The sequence below is a fragment of the Syngnathus leptorhynchus genome, chromosome 11 (assembly GCF_054491065.1).
Source record: "Syngnathus leptorhynchus isolate UIUO chromosome 11, UIUO_Slep, whole genome shotgun sequence".
Taxonomy (NCBI): Eukaryota; Metazoa; Chordata; class Actinopteri; order Syngnathiformes; family Syngnathidae; genus Syngnathus; species Syngnathus leptorhynchus.
Genome location: NC_141205.1, coordinates 6,304,404 through 6,327,555, shown reverse-complemented (window position 1 = coordinate 6,327,555; position 23,152 = coordinate 6,304,404). Strand labels below are relative to the sequence as shown.

General features: G+C 41.9%; 1 protein-coding gene across 1 annotated transcript; it reads right to left on the bottom strand.

Annotated features, from left to right (window-relative positions):
• Positions 1-394: 394 nt before the first annotated feature.
• Positions 395-18,664, bottom strand: mdfi (MyoD family inhibitor). The gene is made up of 5 exons (XM_085925175.1): positions 18,278-18,664; positions 17,148-17,343; positions 11,278-11,415; positions 4,471-4,836; positions 395-2,966 (listed from the first exon to the last, which is right to left on the bottom strand). The coding sequence occupies exons 2-5, from the start codon at positions 17,290-17,292 to the stop codon at positions 2,713-2,715; spliced, it is 903 nt and encodes a 300-aa protein (XP_085781301.1). The 5' UTR covers positions 17,293-17,343; positions 18,278-18,664; the 3' UTR covers positions 395-2,712.
• Positions 18,665-23,152: the final 4,488 nt, after the last annotated feature.

The window sequence follows — 23,152 nt, the reverse complement described above, 5'->3', positions numbered from 1 at the left end:
GAGCACACATTCCTCCTCAACGACTTTGGCAAGCCGTTAAAAAACAACACATTAAAGGATTCGGTTCCGCACGAGGCCAGTTGTTGCGGCGTTTCTCGTATATCTGACATTTTTCTCCTCTTTCTGTCAGCTGAAGAGACAACTAATCTGCCGAGGTTACGGGAAAACCTCCAGATACTAAAATATGTTTTTGAAAGAGAGAGAGAGAGAGAGAGAGAGAGAGAGAGAGAGAGAGAGAGAGAGAGAGAGAGAGAGAGAGAGAGAGAGAGAGAGAGAGAGAGAGAGAAAGAGCTAGGAAAAGGATGAGCATTGAGCAACATTACTGTTTGCATGTGAGGAGATGGTTGGATGGCTATTTTGGTGTTATGAAAGTAAAATAAGTTCCATATTTTCTGGAGTTCACATTGTTTATTCAGTAATAACAAAAAAGTTGAATGCGACTTCCAAGACAGCAATTGAAATGAACATAAAGTTGCTTTGTTGTAAACAAATTGACATTATTGTGGATAACAGTCAAGTAACGTTTCATCTGAACTGTGATAGGCTTATAACTACTTAGCAGAGAGGGGAAGCTCATATATAAATCACTTTAGAAAAAAAATGTATCGCATAATTACAAATCCACAAAATTACACAATGTTTGGCAAAAAAATGGGAATGATGGAACATGGACCAGAGAATAAAAAAATGATATGGTACATAAAATCTCTTTCCAGTAATAATAGCAAGAATATATGTTTATCCATATGACATTTTTGTTGTTGTTATCCACTTCCAGGTTGACTTCTCTATTTCCAGACCAACCAACCAGTCTTAACAGAATTGATAGAAAAAAGAAGACTGATATTTATTTTCCTTTGATTTTTGCGCTGTCCGTAAACAGTTCTTGTGATATGGTTGGTTTGGCGACAGAGCAACCGTTCCCAATTAAAGTGCTTTCATATTTTTGTTTTACCCCAACTATGAGATTGTAATCCATTTGTCTGTAGTATTCTACGATCCAGTTGTCCCTTCATAAATCTCTTTCCAGGATTATCATTTTCAACATGTCGGAAAATTTGAGACACTCTTTGTGATAAAATCTTCCCCAGTTCCACTTGTTCATTTCCAGTAACTTGCATTCATGCGTTGCCGCTATTAACTCGATTTTCCTCACTTTTGTGTAGTCGTAACAAACTCAGCCCCTAAAATAGGGTTTGAATCCAACATAATGAAACATAAAACCAACCCGTCTATTTACATACATACACGTTTAGAAATCAAGAAACTACGTTCCAGTCAAAATAAACTTTGATATTTTTATGGAACAAAATTGCACAAAATATGAGGCTACGTGACAGAGAGAGATATGGATAACGTCATTTATAAAGCACAAAATATTGGCTCGAGCAAAAGTGTGTATGTGTGATGGTCTGAGAGTTGGGGCCTGTTATCAAAAGCGTACCATTCATACTACAGACGGGTGGATCCAACTTAGCATAATGCCGTATGAGATTGTCACTGGCGGAATTCAATTAGATGTTCGGCAGTTCCAGCTCTACAGCTAGCTTGGCCAAACCTGATAACACAGAAATGTGATTTTCACATTGGAGGAGAAATGCAAATATCTTAACTAAAATCTACCCCCTCCTCCCCTCTAAATTTTTTTTTAAAGGATTAATAGAGATTTGGAATCTACTCGGAAACGCAGGCGGTGAGCTAAGCCGAGAAGGGCATTTGTTCACGTGAAATGTATTCAAGAAAGATTTTGCCCATTATTTCATCGACTCGATTTTTGGACGAGGAAGACTTCAGCGGACAAAGCCGAAGCTCCTCAAATCAATGTAAAAGTAAACACGATGTGAACTCTGAAATGAAGAGAGACGTTTGATTGCCAACTCTCCCTTCACATGTTAAGCAGAGAATGTGACCATTAGAAATGCCATCAAGCGTTGCCCGCTGATGTCCATCGCTAATGCTCCTGATTTGATTCGCTCCATCTGCAAGCTGATGAATGACTCTCTCATGATTCCTCGCCGATTACGTCCGTTAAATGAGACACTTTACGAACAAAGGAAAGGCGTCTGTAATATTGCCACAAGCCACCATTATTCTCTGTTTTCTACTTTTCTCCGTGGACAAAGACATCAATGGATCCAACATCAGCCTCTCGGGCCGCGCGTGTCGCAAAGGCCACGGCAGGCAATCAAACTGGAAGACGTTAACCTTGCCAAGGACAGACTCAGACGGTTCTACAGAGAGCTGAGCTTCAATTTTTCCATTACGCCGTCGCTCTTATCAACAGAAACACTAAAATCCGGTTAAATGGATCCATTTTCTCATTTGCCTTTGGAGGTCATTTTTCATGCTCGGAGAACTCCCGTCGCTTAGACCACAAGAGGGGCTCCGTCGGAACTATCCAGTCTTACGCACGCTAGTGGATGACGGCTGAAATTCCGGCCCAACGGCCAGCACAAAGCAGGAGGGGCTGCTGTTGTCTGGTTTGATCCATAAAAAAGGGAGGAATTCACCATTGACTGCTCTCAGAGTCTTTTGTTAGAGACTTATTGTATGATGGAGCCAATATAGTGAGAGCCGCAGAGTCCTGGCCAAGCTTTGACAACAAAGACTGAATGCAGCACTTTGCAGCTTTGACAAGACGCTGATTGAAGTCGCTCCTACGGTGATAAGATGGAGACGAGTATGTCGCGCCGCCCCCTGGGCGTCGTGACCTCAGGAGGAGAAGCAAAGGCTGCAGCACTCCATGCAGATCTCCAAACAGTCTGCGGACTCACAGCAGGCGTCGATGATACCGCAGTCCATGTCGCACGGCAGTTCACAATCGCCGCACTCCTCGGACGCGCAGCAGCAGCAGAAACACGAATCGTCGCCGGCGCACGAGCCACAGGTGGCGCAGTCCAGCACGATGTTACACAGCGTCAGGAATTCACAAAAGAGGCAGGCCAGGATGCAGTGCACGCAGCAGTCTGAGGAGAAACAAAGTTCATCTTTTAGAATCATTTTGAGGGGCAAGAATGAGGTCTATTGGAAAAGATGGAGCGTAATTAAGTGCAAGTTGGAGAGGGAAGAAAGTGAAATTGTTGTTGCCACAGATAACAGAGAATATCTGAATGAGGTTATTGTTTGCAATGATTGTATGTGATGCTGCTCCAAATGTGTTAGCCGTTATTAGAAGGTTTCTAATTACTCTAAGATTACATTAATTTATATTAGTTCATGTGAGGTCTTTCTTACGTAAATTTGGTACAATGGGCAGTGACTGGTAATTTTTCAGGCCTATTCAAAAGAGGGAGGTCTGCGCCTCTGTGGGCGTGAACACGGCTGATTTGAATCATCTGTTTCTCTCACTCCCTTTAAATCTGGCACAATGCCTATATCTTTTGAGCGGGGAGAAGCTAAACAAACTGTTGTCCATTAATCGGTGGAAAGAGAAATATTTCAGCATTATCAGTGGACTGTAAAAAACAAAAAAACAATGTTTAAATATTGTCGATTGCAACAGAGGGGTGTCTGCTTATTTATGGATAATGTTACTAAGCAGCAGTGTGCTGTTTGGTGTTTATATTTCCTTCCTGCATTAATTGGATAATAACACTGTATGCATTACGTCTCGCTTCTATGACGTCACAGTATTTATGTAGCTGATGCTATCTCCCTCTCCACCTTCACGCCCTGCAATAAAACAAACCAGATCACGTTTTAGCAATCACCGCTGTACCGTGGCAAACAATAACATTGGGATTTTTCCAGTTGACCTACTGTATTATGTCAAATACCTCCAAAAAGTGAGTTAAAAAAAATCTACCTGGTGCTAATCTGCTAGCATGGCGAAGAGCTGGACAGTGTAAACGCTCAGTACAATTTGTACAGAGTGCATTGAACCAAGCCAGACAACATTTCTTGTAATCTACAACCAAGTCATGGTTTGAGGGTTAGAAAACACAGACCGTCCTACTTCAGTCTGTTCTTAGGTGCCCAAGAACAAACTGAACAAGTCATGAATTCATTTCTGACCACAAGACAAAATTTTACATGGTACGATTTAGTCACATCTTGAACTAACTTGGAACATGTCAGACTAACCACAATAGTTTATTCTTCACCATTCACGAGACGGTTTAAGTTGTCAATGTATTCAAGATACCTTTTATTATTCTTGTATTAAGTCATGTAGTACCCATGAAGTCAATGCATAGTCTTAATAAAAGACTGAGAAACATATTGCTGTCAGGCCACAACGCTAACCACTGGCATGCTGCACTGCCAAGAAAATGCAACGTTCTTCCTTTATGTTATGATGATAAATGCCATAGTCCTGCAGTTTGTCATTACGTAAATGTTGCATATGCACTGAGTTAATTCTCAACTATTAAAAGTTGTCATGGCCAAAGGGTGGTACAACTCAGAATCATGTTGCTGCATGTATTATTATTATTATGATTAAGATTCTCGCTGGTGTGTGCATCTTACCATCCTGTGCTTCTGTGGGAATCTGGGAGCTGTTGCTCTTTGAGCTACTTTTGGAGCTGCCTTTGCTCCTCTTGCTGCTCTGGGAGGTGATGGAAGGGTTAGACTGCAACTTCTTGCTGTTCCTAGCCCCTGCCGAAGAGGAGGAGGAGGTGGATGAGCCTCCTCTTGGGAGGGAGCCCAGTTTTGGATGAGGGCACCCGTTCCTGTCCCCGCCAGACTGGAGTGAGTGTGTGTGAGGCGTGGGATGCGTACACTGAGGGGAGTGTGTGTGAACGTGGGGTTTGGTTCCGTTGCGTAGTTGGCTGCCGGGTTGCGTCCGACATGGCTGGGTGGGGTGGATGGGTGTGGATCTGGCTGCTGGTTGACCTGTAAAGAAACAAAAGAGTTACTGTTAGCTGATACTGACCTCATATCATGAAGCTACGAGATAACGACTTCTTTGCTGTTATTACAGGCATGTGATTTTAATATTTGGATTGTGTATGTGCGTTCCAATTGTTTTATTTGGTCTTAGAATATGTGCACATGGGTAGTGTCTCTCAAGTTAGTTTAAAATCAAGCACAAAGGCAACAGTGATTTTACTTCAGTAGCTGAACATCTTATTTGTTTATGAGTACGCTTCTACTTCAGCATAAGACAAACCTTGACTCGTCTGTTGAACAATTATCTAGCTTTAATGTTAACGACTTCACTTGACAAAACAGGTGTCAAACATCGCAGAAACAAATCTTGTCCTTTAGCAGCAAAGGATCAGCAGTTTTCTGAAAAATGCATTCTATTAAATTAGACTGATTCTAATGTTCATCCAAAGAAATGTAAGATGGGCTTTGAATGTGCCCCGCTCTATTGTGCATAATTAAATTAAGCGATTCATTGAACGTAGATAATTTCAATGTATAAAGGCAAAGGAGTCGAGCTTTAACAGAACGCTCGTGATGTACGGTCCTTAAGACACCACTTCACTTCATCAAGAGCAGTTATTCATCAATTGCCAATAGAAGCGCATGGGCCTCCCAGATTACTTTGGCAACACTTTATCAAAGAGAACAATACATACTTATATCCTTTGCCAAATAAAACTCCTCAGCTCCAAAAGGAAGTCAAATTTGAACCGAGTCAAGAAGTAACGTCAAGCAACTGGGCTGGACCATCGTGCGGTAGAACTATGTGTTGTGGTCAGTTGATTTCGGTGTGGACACTGTGGCTTCTAGTCAGCTACATAGTCAAAAGCCAAACTTCTGTCGTGTCGTAAGACTGTGTCAGTAACTTGGACCATCTGCGATGACTCCATTAATGCCAAAAGGTACAAGTGGCCATGAATATTTCAACAATACAAAACCACACTGTGTGCGTTGGTCCAATGTGTGGTTACGGGAGAAGAGTTTGCTGGACAGCAGTCCCGACCTCTCCCCGGTCAAGATTGTATTTTGTCTCAAGTCACACAATTCATTTCTCCCTTTTTTTTTAGAAGCTCTCCCTTGAGTAGTGTACTTTACTTTTAAGGTGAATTAAAAACTGTTGACATGCTTTTGATGAAAGAAAAATAAGAGATGAAGAAATAAGTATATAGTGAGACACATCTGAAGTGGACAATTCAGATTTCGTCGTAAATATTCATGAGAAATAGGTCTCTAAAGCCACACTAAACTAAACCACAGTCATGAATGACGTTACTTGTTACATCAGCAAAACCTGAGAGCTCAGTGTAGCCAGGATGAACTCTTTGTATTTTTTCTTTGGAGTTGTACAGTTTTTTGTAACCTTCATTGCAAAACAAGGACCAATGTCAACAACTGGAACAACGGGATCCATTGGTTTTTCTATAGCACTTAGCGTCACTAGGATTGCGGGTGGGCTGGAGCCTACCCCATCTTACTTTGGTGCTAACTGATGCTAACACACCACAAAAACATCAATGCAAGTCCACAAGGACTGTCTGCATATAACTACAACAACAGTAAAATCGAAAGTACTAATCACTGTTTTGATTAAACGTAACATTCTGCGCCAACTTTTTCCAATTAGGATTTTTATAACGTGGTCTGTTTCATCTCTGGAGTCTATGCTGAAGCGGCAAGGAGGTGAGAAAACACACCTTTGCTGCCAAGCCAAACACAAGCGAAAAAGAAGAATCAAGTCGAATCTTCGGTTTAATGGCAGCGTTTCATAGCGCCTTTTAAAGGTTTAAATATTTTCTTGACCATAAAGCAGATGTTGTCTAAAGACATGGTGAGGCCTGAAGAGACACAGCGGCAGACTAAGAGAGAAAGTGAAATCAAAGTATTGCTCTGCACCTCACACACACATACATGCACACACGCTGAGAGTGTGGTCTTAAACTCTGGCTAAGGAACACGACCAGCAATAAAAGCGTCTGTTCGATAACCACTCCCAGACAGATAACCCAACAAGGACTGTTTGAATTGGCCCACGTCCGACGTCGCACAACCAATCCGCTGTTATTTAAGATTCTTTTCATTCAGCGTTTTCTAACTTTGCTCCAGATGTTTGGCAAGTCACACAGCCAGTATGTGCATGTAGCCTTCTAGAAGGAACGTTAGCGTCTATAAACGATTGCGAAAGTCAGCAAGGACCGCTCGACTCGTCCTTTCCGCTTTCAACACCCCCTCCACGGTCCATCTAGCGTCCCCGCCAACATCACTTCTCTGTGTCTGTCCTGTTTAAGCATTTTTTAAAATAGTGCTTTTAACACCACACGTTGACCAAGATGTTGCTGGGTGGAGGTTTGCATTGTCCTCGAAGGATTGCAGTTTTCCCGAGTTAGTGCATGTGTTTAGGAGAGCATGATTATAGCAGAATCTGGCACGCAAACAGGCAAACTCTGAGCTCAGGAGTCCGGACTGTCTCCAAAGAGAGCTTGAGGTTAGACCCACTTGTGTACACAAATATATGCATGCATGCATGAACACGTGAAGGCCCGAAAAAAAAAAATAGACAAGGTTTCTTTGTCTGAGCTTGAGAATGTAAAGAAATGGGATGAGGTGAACGTGAGAAGGGAGGAAAGCAAAAGAAGTGGGTCGGCATTTGTACGTTAGATATTTGGAGCAGGAGGAACTTGCGTGGAGGTGACTCATCCACGCAATGATTCAGCACTGGTTAAATATAACAGCAAAATCGAGGCAATGTGTGGCGTTGACACGTTGAGACTGGGAAACTGCAGTGTTTGTCGTTCCCAGTCCTCCAAAAGATGCACATATCATATGACGCATATTATTAAGTCAAATGTGCAATTAAATATGAGTCACAGCCGATCCCCTCCTCACCCACAACTTCCACCTCCTTTCTACTTTCCTCTGATAGTGTGAGCCACCAGGTCTCCTCTTCACTGCTACAGCTTTGATGAAAGAATCTGATGAAAGATTTGATTGTTTATGATAATATTTGTAAGTGACCCAAAAAACTATCAATACATAGTTAAATCAGGTTTTTGAACGAACAGTTTAAGTATTCCAAATAACCTGAACACACAATTGTGAGATCTCATTCTTGGTTTTGCGATGCATTTATTAGCTATTAATCAAGTGATTTTAAAATCATACAGTAAGAGAGATTTTAACAGTGAGGACATCATAGTGAAAGGGTAACATATTAATTCAATACCAAATAATGCAAGATAAATAAGGTAGGCGCAAACCAGCTCATCTTTTGAAAAGGCAGAATGTTCTTGTATTGGAACTCATTAAATTGAGCGATTGCTGCTCCCTTGAGTGCGCTTTATCACTGTACTGCTAAATCTCTCACCAATAATGACACATTGCACACCCCGTGATGACAAGATGCATAAAACAAAAGATAACTTGATGTCATCTTTGTTCAAAACATCATACTTCCAGGGCCATCTGTTTGTTGGGCTGTCAAAACAAGTGCACAAAAACATCTTGCAAAAGTACAACATGAGTCAGGGAGGAACCAAAATCGAAGCGGAACCAAAACCGAACATTATGAAGTTGCGTCGTAAACACAGTCTCTGATGAATGCCAAGTGTTTGGTGAGGCATGGCCGTTAAGGAAGCAGATCCCGCTGCGACCCTGACGTCAAAGACAGCGGCAGGTTTATGACATCATTGATGAAGAGTTAGTCTAACTCGCAATTAAGCACACACACATTAACAGCTCTCGCGACGTCTTGTGCTCAGACGGCTCGTCATAGGCCCAGCGCCAGGCGCATGCTTGTGCTACAATGTCATCATGTCAGGGTTGAGAAACCTTCTGTTTTGGCTTCTGTTTCTTCACACTCTGGGCAAATAACACACAAACACACACGAATAAGCGGATCTCACAAAGACATGAGCTCAGCACACATCTTGAGTCATTTTATGTGTTTTAGGCCTGGTGCACACAGAAGTTCTCAAATCTTAAACGTTGTTTGAATTTAGGACAGTTTATGATCATATTGTATCATTTGCAATTCTTGGCAATCTTAATTAATCGACAACATAATTGATTAATTACGCAACAACAAACCGATTTTGAGATTAATCGCCATGTGTTTGAAGTCATCTTGAAGAGACAATTTTAAACTAAAGACTAAATCTTCTGATTCCAGGCTCTGGTTTCATTAGTATTGGTTTTGGTTTCTCTAGCCCTCCATGAAAGAGGACTGATTTAATTAAAATAAGATTTTTGCAAAAATCTGCTTTTACTCTAGAAAACAATGAGCATCAATCCTACTTATGTGGTATTGCTTAACAGTTTTTTTTAAATCACTGAATCATACCAAATAAACAAAATAATAAATTTATATTGAGCAGTAATCAAGGGAAATATGTTTTTAATATACTTTTACGCCCAAAAATGTATCTGATTATGAAATGAATTGACGGTGTAATCAATAATTGATTCTAAAAATATTAGTAAGTGACATATTTGTTTTATTTCCCGCGGCTTCCTCAAAATTGGTCCAAAAACCATCCTGAATGACTGCATGTGAGTACCAGGCCCCTAATTTGTATTTGTGTCATAGTTGAACAACCTAAGAGTATTAAAGACAGTGACGTGTGAAGAATGGTAAAAGCTTCCAACTAAACCCATGTTGCATAACTCTCTGCCTACCATATGGAGTCAGCAGGTTCCATAGATTTTACAGCCATATAAAACCCAACAGGGTGAGGAAGAAAGCACATGATTCAAACTAGCACCTTTGTGGGCCTTAAAACCGACACACAAATATGGCAGACAGAACAGATAGAGAATCAAAACCACAGACAGACACGGCAGACGTTCACACACCCACTCACCCACTCACCATTCACCTACTTCTCTGCTTTCGAACTGAGCTGCGGGTCAGTCCGTTGCCACAAAGTAGCTATTAGCAATGGGCAGGTTTGCATGTGCACGTCACCCGTTACTGGATTCCAGGAAACAAACGCTCCAAGTTCTCTAACACAAGCTCGTATGACAATTTGCTCAATGGTCTTCCCACTCTTCATTTGCTTTTTTTGGTCATTGTTACGAAACGTCAGGAAATGTCGATTTTAGACAATGTGAAGCTAGCACAAGTGCGATCATCGGGAGACTTTGTGGCTCCACAACTTTCTAAATGGCACAATCGGGTTAATGTTTGCCTTGTTTCAAACTGTCACAAATTTATGGTGGTATAATTGTGCAACTTTGGCTTTGTTACAGTTGGGGCGTAATTGAGCTCCAGACAAAAAGACTGAGAGACAGACTCTGGCTGACACGTCGGACATAAAATATGAGGGAGGGAAGTGGGTGGTGTCGGCTGATAACGATATGACTCAAGAAAAGGGATTTCCAGGTGTTATGGACGGGCAGAAGTGGAGAGGTGCTAGTGGAAGGACCCAGAATAGAACAAGTATCAATTTCAAGGATGTAGCTAAGATGTGTGTGGATGAAGCCATTAAAGCCCGAATTGTTCAGAAAGACTTGTTATTCAATTGCAGAAGAAGCTGACCGAACTGTAACACAATTTGATCCAACCCCAAACCACTTCTTTTAGTCGGATCAAATTTTGGCTCTTTGGTCCAGACATGCTGTCTCAGACACTTTTCACACCGGCTATTTTGGTTCGAACCAAACAAGGTAGGTGGGAAAGCGCGCTAAAATTCCTGCAATGGAAAAGACAGGTTTTTTAGTTCATTCCCATTTGTTCACACGAGTTGTCCAGTGTTTGATATTCAACAAATCTTTCTGATATCACAGTTTATTTTTTCCTCTCATTGTTTTAGTCCAGACAACTAAGGAAAGTCCCGAGCACGGCTCAAAAAGAATGTTTTTTTTCTTTTTAGCTAAAACATATGCGCCATTCAAATTAACAAGGAAAGCAGCATGCATCGTCACAGAGTCTTCTTTAGAAAGGTTGAAAATAAAAGTTTTAGAGGTTGCTTGCAGAGAATGTGACACGAGACCGTGTGGCTTTCAACTGATTAAATCTAATATTTTATTAGTATTCATATTGATTTGACTGATAACATCATGTCCCGTGAACCGTGAACAATTAAATGAGATTGACAAATGGAAGCAAATTTCTCAGTCGCAGCCACACTCGTCCGCCGTCGTCAAGGTAACAACAACACTCATTTTCTCATCATGACAAGAAGCAGAAGAGAGAATTTAAACTCAGCTTTTTTTGACCTGGGCTTGCTTGTGTTCAAAAATCAAGAACGCAACCTACTTGGCTGAAAATTTGGATTTTTTTTTGTAGGCCTGTTAAAGGTCAGGACAATGTGACTCATCCGACCTGGTGATATGTAATGGAAACACGATTCTCCCTGCGTTTGTGCGTCCGTGTGCGAACGTGTGCGTGAGAGTGTGCTATTTACTCACATGTGATATTCCTGCTGATTGTTGTGAGCTCAGCGTGCGAGAGGTTGCTTTGGCTTTGGCCTCCGTCGTCATCTTGCGTCCTCTCAGGGATGACATCTGACCTCAATATGAGGGGCTCAGTGTAGGTGTTAGCCACATCTGGAAAAAAAAACAGACACAAGCGCTTTAGATAACATTAAAAAATATATAATCGGCGACCACACGGTGAACTTTATTTTGAAATGAATTTCCACTCCATCATTTCCTGTATGAATATTTGACCAAGCCATAATCCCTCTGTGTAAACATGTCAACTCTCGTTGTTGTTCACATCCACACGCACTTCATTAATTTCAAAAGGAGTTCTGCTGACTTCAACAAAGCAGAAGATTTGTCTGTGTGTCTGCGTTGGTGTGTTTTTTGTGCTCAACCTGCATCTGGAAGTCGTTATACTCAGCCCCCCTGGGACTTTTCGGGGGTCTATGTGCACGCTTGCGTAACCTGAAATCTTGTGGCTCTCTAAGTATGCGCGTGAGAGTATATATGCGTCAAAAACATTTAAGAGAGGAGCATATAATAGACATGTAATATAAAATAAATAAATAAACACAGAACTTCTGGGTTTTTTATGAGTTCTCTGACACCACAGGCTGCTTTAATGAAGCTGTTATTATGTACACACCCATACACATATACATGCACATATATGTGTATAACACACAGAGGCCTTCAAAGCAGGGCAAGCTTGGGCCTCCAAGAGGTGCGGATTCATTCCGAGGCAAATGGCTGCCAGCTGGGTTTGATAGACACACATACACGCATGCATATATACGCACACAAGCCAAACCACGTCCTGTGCATGGACTCAACACTTCCCGGTGCTGTTTATTTATTTTAGCAATTCTCGTTCACTTTTCTATCTGTTTTCCCGTCTCTGTCCCCGGCCTCTGACCCGCATATTCACATTCCCTCCATACTGACTTTAAATACAGTCCCTCTAATAGTTGGCATGGCCTTAAAAATAAGTTCAGACTTCTGTCGAATCTTTGCAAAGGCGTCTCAGTTTGAGCTGTAAAAGAGACGTGCTAGAAAAGACATGATGTAAAATGACAAACAAACTCCTTCCAGTTTTTTGGGTCCCAAGTGGCACAATTTGAATGTGGGTCATTGTACCGGATATTCTCAGATCTAGAGCAGGCCTCTTCCAAATGCGGGTAAAAATCTGACAAGTAAACGTGCGGATCGGATATAACGTGGAGGTTAGCCTTGTTTAAAACAATAGGACTAAGAGTCACTCTAGGCCAACAAAACAGTTTGTGAAAATTGAATGCCTGCCAAAATGGTATCCTGCCCCTCAGCTGTGGTAGCTGTTAAGCATGTCCAAATCAGTGATTTGAATCATTACAAGTTGGATCACATTCACATTGGACCCCCACCACCACCACTACCACGGTAAGGATACGGCCCATGGGTTGCTAGTTGCCCATGTCAGACCCACTGTAGCTAGAATCAACACTCGCTGAAGCAGTCCGACAGTTGCACTTCCTTTGAAATTCAATTCCCTTTTTTTTCGCCGTTTTCCTGCACTCGGGTCTTCAACATTGCCAAACGGTGACATAAGCTCTCATCTTAATGACTCGACCAGTGAGTGTATACACCTGCTTTCTGAATATCAGAATAACATCTGGACATTACAGTTTATCATGTATGTCAATCATCTGGTCAGCCGATCCATTGCGAGCGTGTGCAGCCAGCCTACTGATTCATTTCGAGTCGTGCCGCCAAAAGAGTATTAGGGGTTAAAAGTGTGCAGGCTTTGTTTTGGAGTTCCTGACAACTAAACACATTCCCACCAAAGCCCTTAGTGCCATCCAAGCAGGCCCTCAACCAATTATTCATTGGCACCGGCATCAAACCGCCAAACCGCCCGACCTCAGAGCCATTAGTGAGATCTAAGAATGATGAGCCTCTAATTTGAATCAGACCAGAGCAATCAAGAAGGTCTGAAGAGACCCGGCTTGTGTGCTTACATGTGTTTTGGGGAATATTATGGACATTTGTTTGTTCGCATATTGTGTTTATGTGTGCGCTTACAATGCACTTGCGTGTGTGTCCCTGAAGGGCAACGCAGAGGAATTTTGCTTTTCTGGTAAACACAGCGACAAAAGCAAAAGCATATGGATGACACTTACACATATACATATACATATACATATACATATACACACACACACGCACACACAGAGGCTACTGAGCTAATGCTATTTTAAATGATCAGCTTGCTGTGCATTTTAACAGCTACAAAAAAATAAAGTGCAAGAGAGAAGACTCAAAGATACTGGAAAGAGGTGGAGAGTATCAAAGCAGAGATGTTTAGTAGCAATGTAGAATCTGCCTGGCCGGCGGTAACAACTGGAACTGATTGAAACCACACACAAAGTCTGGGCCTTTTGACCAGAAGAAGCGTAACAAGAGGCAACACACAACTCTGGCGGGGATGGTTTTATCTCCATCCAACAACAAACAAAACAGATCCATGCAGGAGCACATGCACAATGAATAGAAAAGTGGAACTAATTGTTTAAGTGCAATCTGGCTGACACACACAGACACACACAGACACACACAGACACACACAGACACACACACGCACACGCAAATAACTGGAATATGTCCAAAAGGAAAGACTACACCTTAAAAGAATGACACTGATAGTAGCTCATTAAAAACAAAAACTGTCTGCTCTTAAACGTTAATTGTGTTACAGTGTCCCAGAGATTTGTCTCTTTCCTACACTCTAATAAGCGTTACACTGTCGCACTTGATTGACCTCATTACATTTAAGATATTTTTGCTCATTTCGACAAGTCGTTAGAGACGTGGCATCAAGATGAGAAAAAAAAAACGAAAAACACAACTCCCACTAGGACCTAGTCAATTTGATAGGGCTACACAAAATGGCTTTACAAGTATAGCACATAAAAGAATAGAAGAAACGGAATGACTATCACAAGGAGACACAACCAACCAGCACCTTGACCACTGTTTTCCCGTAACATTTCTTGAATGTTTTAAAGGACAGCCTTAAATGGAAATTTAGATATAGTTTTTTTTTTGGGGGGGGGGGGGGGCGAGTAAAGGGCATTTGAAATTTTTTTATAAACTAGCACACATCCTTGATTCAACGTGGAAAACTTCCATTCATGTTTTGACCTGACAATTATTTTTTCCCGGGCTTCCACAACTTTTGATTGGATTCACCTTCACATTCAAATCTTATTTGCTTCAGTGAAAAGGAATTCAAATTCTTGCAGCGAGTGCTTTTTACATGAAAGGCTGGCTTTTGGCCTTTCACACCCTGTTGACACAGTCAGTCATCGGTAAATGTGTGTTCGTGTCCTTGTGAATGTGAGCAACACTTTTGCAAACGTTTGCGAGGTGGTGAGGAGATGGGGGGGGGGGGGACTGTACTTCAAATATCCTGTAAAAATGCCCCAAATTGCACCTTGGTTATTTCAATCTCAGTGGGAAACTAAATTAGACATTGGCCTCAATGAACCTCTGTGACTAAAATGAGACGAGCGGGCACATAGTTGCATTCCAACACAGGACAGGAGAGACAAACTGTGATTTGGAACAAACACGAGTCGATCAAACAAAATATACTATATAATAATATAATATTTAAACTGCAGCTTGTTTCTGGAAAGACAAATACTAAATAATAGCTGAATAAATATTATCAATGGAACACTACCTAAATGTTGATGACTCCACAACAGACTAGTGCAAAAGCTGTTTCCAAATCTGCTCTTGTTTACAGAACACCGGGTAGACCGCGGTGAATGGCCAAACAAGATCAAATGCCAGTAAGGAAATTATTTATTGTCACGATTACTGTACGTTGTCATGTTATGATGGAATACAGGCAAGTAATTGAGTTTCTCAGCATACAAAACAATCTGATGAATAACTTGTTTTGAAATCAGAGATTACTGGTAAAACTTCAAATATTTTAACAAGACGAATGGTAATAAAAATTGCAAGCAATATCTCAATTATTTTTAAAAGTGAAGCCAATTTGTAATTTTAGTCGATGCACAATTTGTCGTCGTGGGCCACATGAAATGATGTGGCGGGCTGTATATGGCCCCCGGGCCTGGAGTTTGACTCCTATGATTTAGGCCAAGGTGGTTGCTGTGATCAGTGTCTGCTGGTTAGGTTTTTTTTTCTAAAAAGTTTACCAAAATTCTTACAAACTGTGAAATCTGAGCATATTAACCACTCATCTACAAACAAGAAGAGGAAGCAATAAAATTCACTGGTGCTGACTCCTAAAAGAATGACGCAGTTGGACTTCCTTTATATTGAAAACAACACGCTCATCGGCTATATATACACAAATCAAGTCATTAGTGGGTTCGGATAAAGATAAACTGACTTGAGAAAAGTGGGTCAAAAACACTGAAGAGGAGGCAAAAAAGAAAAAGAGATGCCAGTGGTTAAAAAAAAGAATGATGGCTTAGCATATGGGGCTGAGGCTTTCCTACATAAACAGATAGCCTCATTGCATCTTCATGTCTGAGGCAGAGCAAGATTCCCAACAGTGAGGAGCACACATCTGTCAAAACACAGCACCGTTGCGTGGCCTTGGAGCTGCTGAGGGGAGCTTGACTTACAATTCGCGGACGACTAGATGGCTCAAAGAGATCTCTCTGCACTCTGTCGTGCATGCTTGGTCACATTTGTCATTAAGATGTGGACACTTTGGTTTAAAATGTCTCATTTCAGTTCTCAAATTGTGTGGCATTAAAATAAGACCGATTCTTGACCTTGTTATATTTGCATCTATGAGCATGACATCAGTGCAACGGGTGAACAAATATTTCACCGCTTAGGAAGTCAAAGAGACGCACTGTCATGTGCCATGAGCTGTTCACGCAAACACCCCAAAAAAAAAATTGCTGGTGTGCGCTGTCAGATGTGTTTTTCAATGTAGTCGTGCATGTTGTCTTGCCCCAGAGTCCAGCGTTCTCCAGATGGGAGGGGTGGGGTTTAGTGAAAGCAGGCCCTTGTTGGCCTCTGTGGTAGCCTGACCAGTCGTCTCCACCCCGCCCTGGCTCACCTACGTGCCCTCAACTCACACATGCACACAAGCAGTCAGGCAGACCGGCAGACCGACTTCAATAGAAGAAGCCCAGTTCTACTTTGCGTTGGATTCCTGAGTTTGCACAGTTGAAGGCGGCTTAATTCCAAGAACATGTTGAGGCAACCCTCCTACTTTTTTCTTTTAAATAATTTTAAAAGAACTTCCATGAGGTATTATCATCAAAGATTATAATCTCCCTAATCCCACAGTAAGAATATGAGACAGAAAGGAGCCAGTACAAGATGAGCAAATAGGAATGATAATGTGAGAGTAAAAAAAAAAAAAGCCTTTCAATGAATAGTTTTGTTGTGGGATGTCATGGCAACATGACATTTAAATCTTAACTTTTCGACCTGTTGATGCACAACAACTCAATCTGAGGAGACATCACCAACCACGCCCCCCCCCAGCATAGCCACCCCAGGACCAATCACACAGAAGGCAAAAGTCACTCGCAAATTTCCCCATCAGCGACCTTCTGTGTTCCGAGAACCTACATGCCAGCCAAGGAAGCACGGACCCATCTGGAAGCTACTGTTGCCGCTGACTGTCATCTATGAGGAGTAGCTACTACTCCCCCCCACCAAAAACAAAAAAAAAACCCTATCATGGCCACAACTTGATTTTTATGTGAGGCAGATGTGCTAACCACAAATAATCTGTGATGCCTTATAATGTTTATACATTCGTGAAAAATCCGCTTATACTCAAACTTGTCAAATGGAAGTGTTCTTTCCCTTACCTCGACTTGTTGCTGGGATGAAAGTTCTATTTTCAATCTCTACGTTAGCATTTACATGTAAACTGGGCAGGTAGGCTGCGGGACTGGGGTCCCCATCATCGGGTGGCTCTGGGGAGATGGTAGGAGCGCTCCTCTCCTCATCCATGGGCGTAGGCCTGGCTCTTTTCCGAGGAGGTGGAGGGGCCCAGGAGCTCGCCTGGAGATAGTCAAAGATATCATATAAAACACTTGTTTCTAAAATCTATAAATCTGAGATGAGCAGCATTTCTGAAAAGATTGTTTAGAGGCTCGTTCAAATGAAAAATAAAATGAGATTGTTCATTAAAATAGCACATAAGCTATTGAACACTTTGGAGAAAGGAATCTCAACAGATGACAAACAGGTTTTGAGTCAATAGGACATTCCAACATGTGGTGTTTTGACAATGATAAGGAGAGAATGCTGGGTCAGCACATTTGACTCATCAGATTACTCATTCATCATGTTAACTTTTAGTCGCTTAATATGTCACTATCAGTCATTTCAAACAAGTAGGTCAAATATTTATTGAAAATATTTCAAGTGAGTGCAAACATTGACTGAGCAAACATAGATGACTTATAAATTGAGTTTCTTCAAGAACAGTTATGAGGGCAAAATAATGTTGTTGTTTTTTGCAGACTGATCTGACAGATAGCGTTCGATCACGTTTTTTAGATCACGTTCAATCACGTGCCAGTGCGCTTGGAGCGCGCGCGTGCCGCTCATCTGGCCAGCTGTTTGCGCGCTCCCGCTGTTTCACTACCTTGACAACTTTTTGCCCCAAAACAGCCGAACAAACGTGATCGCATTCAGAGTATGCACACAAAAGTTCACCATAAAGTTCAATGGGGAAACTGAAACCGTTTCTCAAAGTTTCAAGCCCACAAAAGACTTCAGTCACAGAGAAAACTTTGAAAGTCGAGCAACTTTTGCCGTGTTATCACGATAGTTGCGAGGTAAACACTGTGCTGCTTTTCATTTAATTACACGCGTCTGCTTCCCTTAACGAGTCCCTGCACGCGGAGGACTTGACAGGGAAGAACTTTTCATCAGCACAACTTTTTTGCACAACTGCGACAACAAAGACGACAACCACAAACTCACTCACCTTGTGTGCGGATGGGTTGCGGAATAGCCGAGCTTTCGGCTAATTCATTCTCTATCCTCTCCAGGTGGACTTCTCTCACCCACCGAGACCTCCTTCCCCCCCTCCTCGCCTCCCCCTCCACTCTTATCTATACACTTCCACGGATCTTATCCACTGCACGCCGGGTACGTGCACACCCCCCTTCCCAAAAAAAAACTTTCAGTGCATTTTTCTCCGCTCGAGATTCCCCTCTTGCTCTCCGCCTCCCTGAAAAGTTTCTCCTTCTCGCTCCTCGTCCTCCAGATGTTGCGACGCTTTTGCGAAAAAAAAAGTGGAGTGAGAGAGAGAGAGAGAGAGAGAGAGAGAGAGAGAGAGAGAGAGAGAGAGAGAGAGAGAGAGAGAGAGAGAGAGAGAGAGAAAAAGTTGTGACTGCAGTTTTTCTTGCTCTCACGCGAGTGAAAGTCGGACTATTCGTGTCTGTCCCATGCGCTACTTTCACGGTCCCAGTGTGCCGCGCAGCTTTTGGGGGCAGGAAACTGCTGTGGAGTCAGCAGCAGTGATTGTGCTTCCTCCAGGCTACAAAGTGCTTGGGCTGAGCTCTACTACCCCGTCATATAATTACCTCTTAACCCGAAGCAGACAGCTCGCACTACGGGTTAGCTTTCATGCCAGAGAATTACGAGGCCGGTAACCACATGTTTTCACATTAATAATAGACCTTGGCACTGATGGCAACAACACAGGTACAGCAATACAGCGATACAACTCAGCAATAGCTTTGTGTCCACGGTAGTCAACAAAAGTGATAGTATGTCATTGCTGAGATATTTAGTTTTTCCCCTCAAATCTAAAAAGTTAGACACGTTCAACTGGTTTGTACACTTTGCTGGAGTGAAGTCGTATAGCAAAGATACCAAAGACACATCGTTGCTCTTTTAAGATCACAATCTGTTGCAATTCCCTTTGGGAATCTTCCTCGCTCATTCCAGTAAAAGGTCATAAACAATAGCTGGTTTCACAGCATCACTAAGCATTTGCCAGCGCTTAGTCATCCTTGGTACGTGTTACTAATGGTCAGCGCTGACATGCTCTGTACCAAAAACACAAGTAGAATAAATCTTACTATGTTTTCCATTTTGATGTGATTTAAAAACAGAAAAACAGCTGTCAAGTTGACTTACAGCGTATTATTAAAAGTCAACAGTTTGTTGAGAGCTGACAAAAACATGACAGCTGTGATATATTGTGACATCACGCATACAAGTTTGTATAAGATGAGAACAACAGCTAGACGTGTTCTTTGATTTGTTTTGCAGGACAATTTGTTGCACATATTTGCAGCACAGGCCCGCACAGGAGATTAAACAAACAAGCAAGTCGTGGGATAGTCGGCTCATGTCAACGCCTGACATGATGAGCCTGCATTGTTGGATTGATGTGCGAAGGGAGGGGAGGGTAATCTGCTGCAGCAAGTCTTTGGAGGCCTTTCAGACAGCTTCCATTTTTCTTAACCTGTTGGCTTCCTTTTTAATTTGGCCTCTCAGTCACTCGTTTGAGCCTGTAAAGCTTTTCACAACGAGGTGTTTACTGGTTTGTTTTGTATAACCATACCCAACCATTTTGTCTTTTGAGTTTTGTGCAAGATTTGGTGTGCTGAGGTTAAATGATCCACTGTCACGATATTTGTCTAAAAAATATTTAGCGCCAACTCTACAGTATATGCTAGCAAAGTAGTGACAGGCAGAACAATTAAATGCAGAGGTGGTGTGCTTCTGGGGGGTGAACAGGGCCGAAGCAGTCAGCAGCCGAGCGCACCAAGCAGGCAAATATGACAGTATCGTTCCACATTCCTCACCTCTATTACTTCTATCAAATCAGCCTGCAATTATGAATCAGCACCGACTGCTGTCACAGTAAGCATGTTTTTATTTACACAAGTGCGTCTTTAGTACACAAAATCCTGTGAGTTCAAAACAATTTACATGAAAACACTCATTTAACGTATAGTTAGCATATAGATTCAAAGTCACATGATGGCTTGTAATGTTGTCCAAATCTTGTTTATTCTAAAATTAACCTACAATTTAAACTTAAATTCGCATTTCTTAGTGGCTCTTAAGCACAGATGCATATAAAAGAGAAGATGGTTTGCTCCCTACTGCGTTGCGTACAAGGGCACGTTGTCCTCACAAAGGGAGCCGTGCCACGCTCGGGTATATTTAAAGCCATTCTACCTTTCACACGAGATGCAGATGTGCTCGTTGTTTGGCTTGGGCCTGCGACGCTTCTGCTGAGGCTTTCCACTGTGCTAAAAGCCAGCAGGGCAACAGAGTGGGAGAAAGGAAGTTCACCTCACCGGGAGGTGGACTGAGCTGCTCCACTGCCCTACTGCTACACTAGCGCAAGAACTGACTGACACAAGGTTTGTTTGTGTGCAAACAAGTCAAACTGCAGCCACATGGGTGCACGCAGAATGATTATAAACTTTAGACGTGGATTGTAACAGTCGTTTAGAGCGGTCGGATGGAAGAGAGGAGGAGAAGAAGGAGGAGGAGGTTGAAAATGTGGTTCCAATCACTCACAAAGATGCTTTTGTTCTCTCTCTCCCTCTCTAAAATGGTCAATGTGTATTTGCATGAATCTGTCTTCTCCATTTCTTGACCCTTCCTATGATGTGCCTTTTTTTTTTGCATCAAAACCTTTACGAGAACCAATGAAGTGTTTTTTCAAACCCCTGCTTTAGCACAGATTTATAAATGAGCTTTTTTTTATTTTATTTTTTTACCATATACACATTGGCGGAGCTAGATGGGGGGGCCGCGGGGGCACTGCCACCCCCAGAAATATGCTTGGAACACCTAGGAAAAAAATCCAAGCATTACGTTTAGGCTTTTTTTTTTGTGGAAAGTGCACGGATTTCATCATTTTGAGCAGTAAAACATTAGCAGTTAACTGATAACATCATTATCTTGTATGTACATGTAAGACATTTAAAAACACACTTTACCATTTGCTGTCGACTGAAAATGACATCACATGAGCAGAGGGCAGCTCGCAAACGCTTATTAAAACATTGGGTTCACACCATATTAGAGGTCTATCTGTCCTTTTCATTTCTTTGTGTCTCTTTGACTGTAAATCTGAATAACATACATTTGCATTGTTACTATTTTATTTCTTTTCGCACAACATTGTTAAATAGACTGAGAGGTGGAGATGTTATTAATAGCGTCTGAGTGTTCTGAATGTCATTCATGAAAGGCATTGTATGAAGACAGTGGATTTGAAATGATTGTGTATCCTCAAATGATAGCCTCTAACCAAGAAGGCTGTACCTTGCTACTAAATTCAACAAAGGACAAAACAAGGAACACAATTATTTCTAAATACTTTCTTTGTTGTAACCCTCAGCTGATTTTGTTCTCTTTTGATTTAGTTGTGTCTTTTTCCGAAAAACAATATATTGGTAAAAAATAAATTAAAAAAATGCCACACTTGGTTGAACAGGTGAATATGTGAACGTCAAACCTTCCTTTTATATACAGTCTATTGAATGGAGTTTATTAGAGAGAGAGAGAGAGACGTGCGGACGCCTGCAGTTGTAGTTCAACTCGCTATGTTGTGTTGTTTTTAGTGAGTCAACATGTTTGGAGGCCAGCCCTCTGTGGCACACCACAGACACGGAGAGAAGGGGAAAGGAGTGGATGACAGGGTGAGTAAAAAGAGAGAGAAAAGATGTCAGCACGCCTCTATGTACACTACACTCAATGTATTTAGTGACTCATCGGGTCTGCCTGGACCTCAGTGCTCTGCGTGATGCTGGGCCCCGCATCATGGCTGAAATGCATCTAAAATGCAACAGCCATACCCTCGCACCTAATATTTACTCAGTCCAGATGAGCGTTCCGAAAGAAAGCCAGAGCAACACGGCCAAACATCAGCGTGACATGCTAAGAACAACCTCTTTATGTTGCTTTGCACCCTGGCTCACCTTGTGCAAGAATATATCCTCACGGTGTCCCGTATACGTGTTTGCACGCACGTCTCCAACAGACTTCTCCCAAAAGTCAAAGTTGCCTGCATTTCCGTGCCAGGATTGAGTGGATTTCCTCCCAGATGACTTAAAGAAGTTCCTAAAAGTAAAACAAAGTTTCAACTTAACCCAAAAAAAAAACATGCAGCCATTTTATCCCCCTTCTCCCTGTGGCAATGTATGCAGAGTGCGGTGCCGAGGTTCAAAGATAAGCTAGAGGGCATGTGCCAAACTTGCAGCAAGAGAAAGCACAAGGAAAGTAAGGAAGTCAATAGCAAGGTGATGAGAACTACAGTAGATTGAAACATGAACACCTCCATCATACCATCTCACCTGCTTGTCACTGTTACTCCATCGCAAAGCAGTGTTGTACCTGAACGCGTTCAATGAAAGTTCATGAACACGTTTATTATTTGGACAAATGAACGGTTTTGAATGGCAGTTCATTTTGGTTCAAGGATGCCAGCTTTTCTTCTTAGACTTCAAACTAAAACCTTGCTAAACACACTGTAAACGAGATGGCGGGGGAAAAGGATTTGGCAACTCCAATCACAAATGGCTCAGGCTGTTCAGAAACCGGAAGGTAGGCGGTTCAAACCCAGCTTAAACCGAGTCACATGTCCTTGGGGAAGACTAATGGCAATGATTAGGTATCGTCCCTTGAGAATTTGGGAATTTTAGAAATGTTCCACAAATTATTCAATGAGATTGTTTCTGTTGTTTTAGTAATTTCATTTTTATTTAATTTACAATTATTTATTTTAATTTATTTAATCAACCAACCCTGGCCCTATCCCTACAGCCAAAATACCAAAAAATGTTTGTGTTTTAAATTGTGAGAAGAAAAGAACTATGAGCTCTTC

Bases quoted from the DNA above. Each gene is read 5' to 3' on its own strand.
- mdfi (XM_085925175.1), bottom strand. From the start codon at position 17,292: ATGGATGAGGAGAGGAGCGCTCCTACCATCTCCCCAGAGCCACCCGAT. The intron at 4,837-11,277 runs GTGAGTAAATAG...GTTTCTTTACAG, and splicing joins AATCAGCAGGAATATCACAT to GTCAACCAGCAGCCAGATCC. The intron at 2,967-4,470 runs GTAAGATGCACA...GTTTCTCCTCAG, and splicing joins TCCCACAGAAGCACAGGATG to ACTGCTGCGTGCACTGCATC.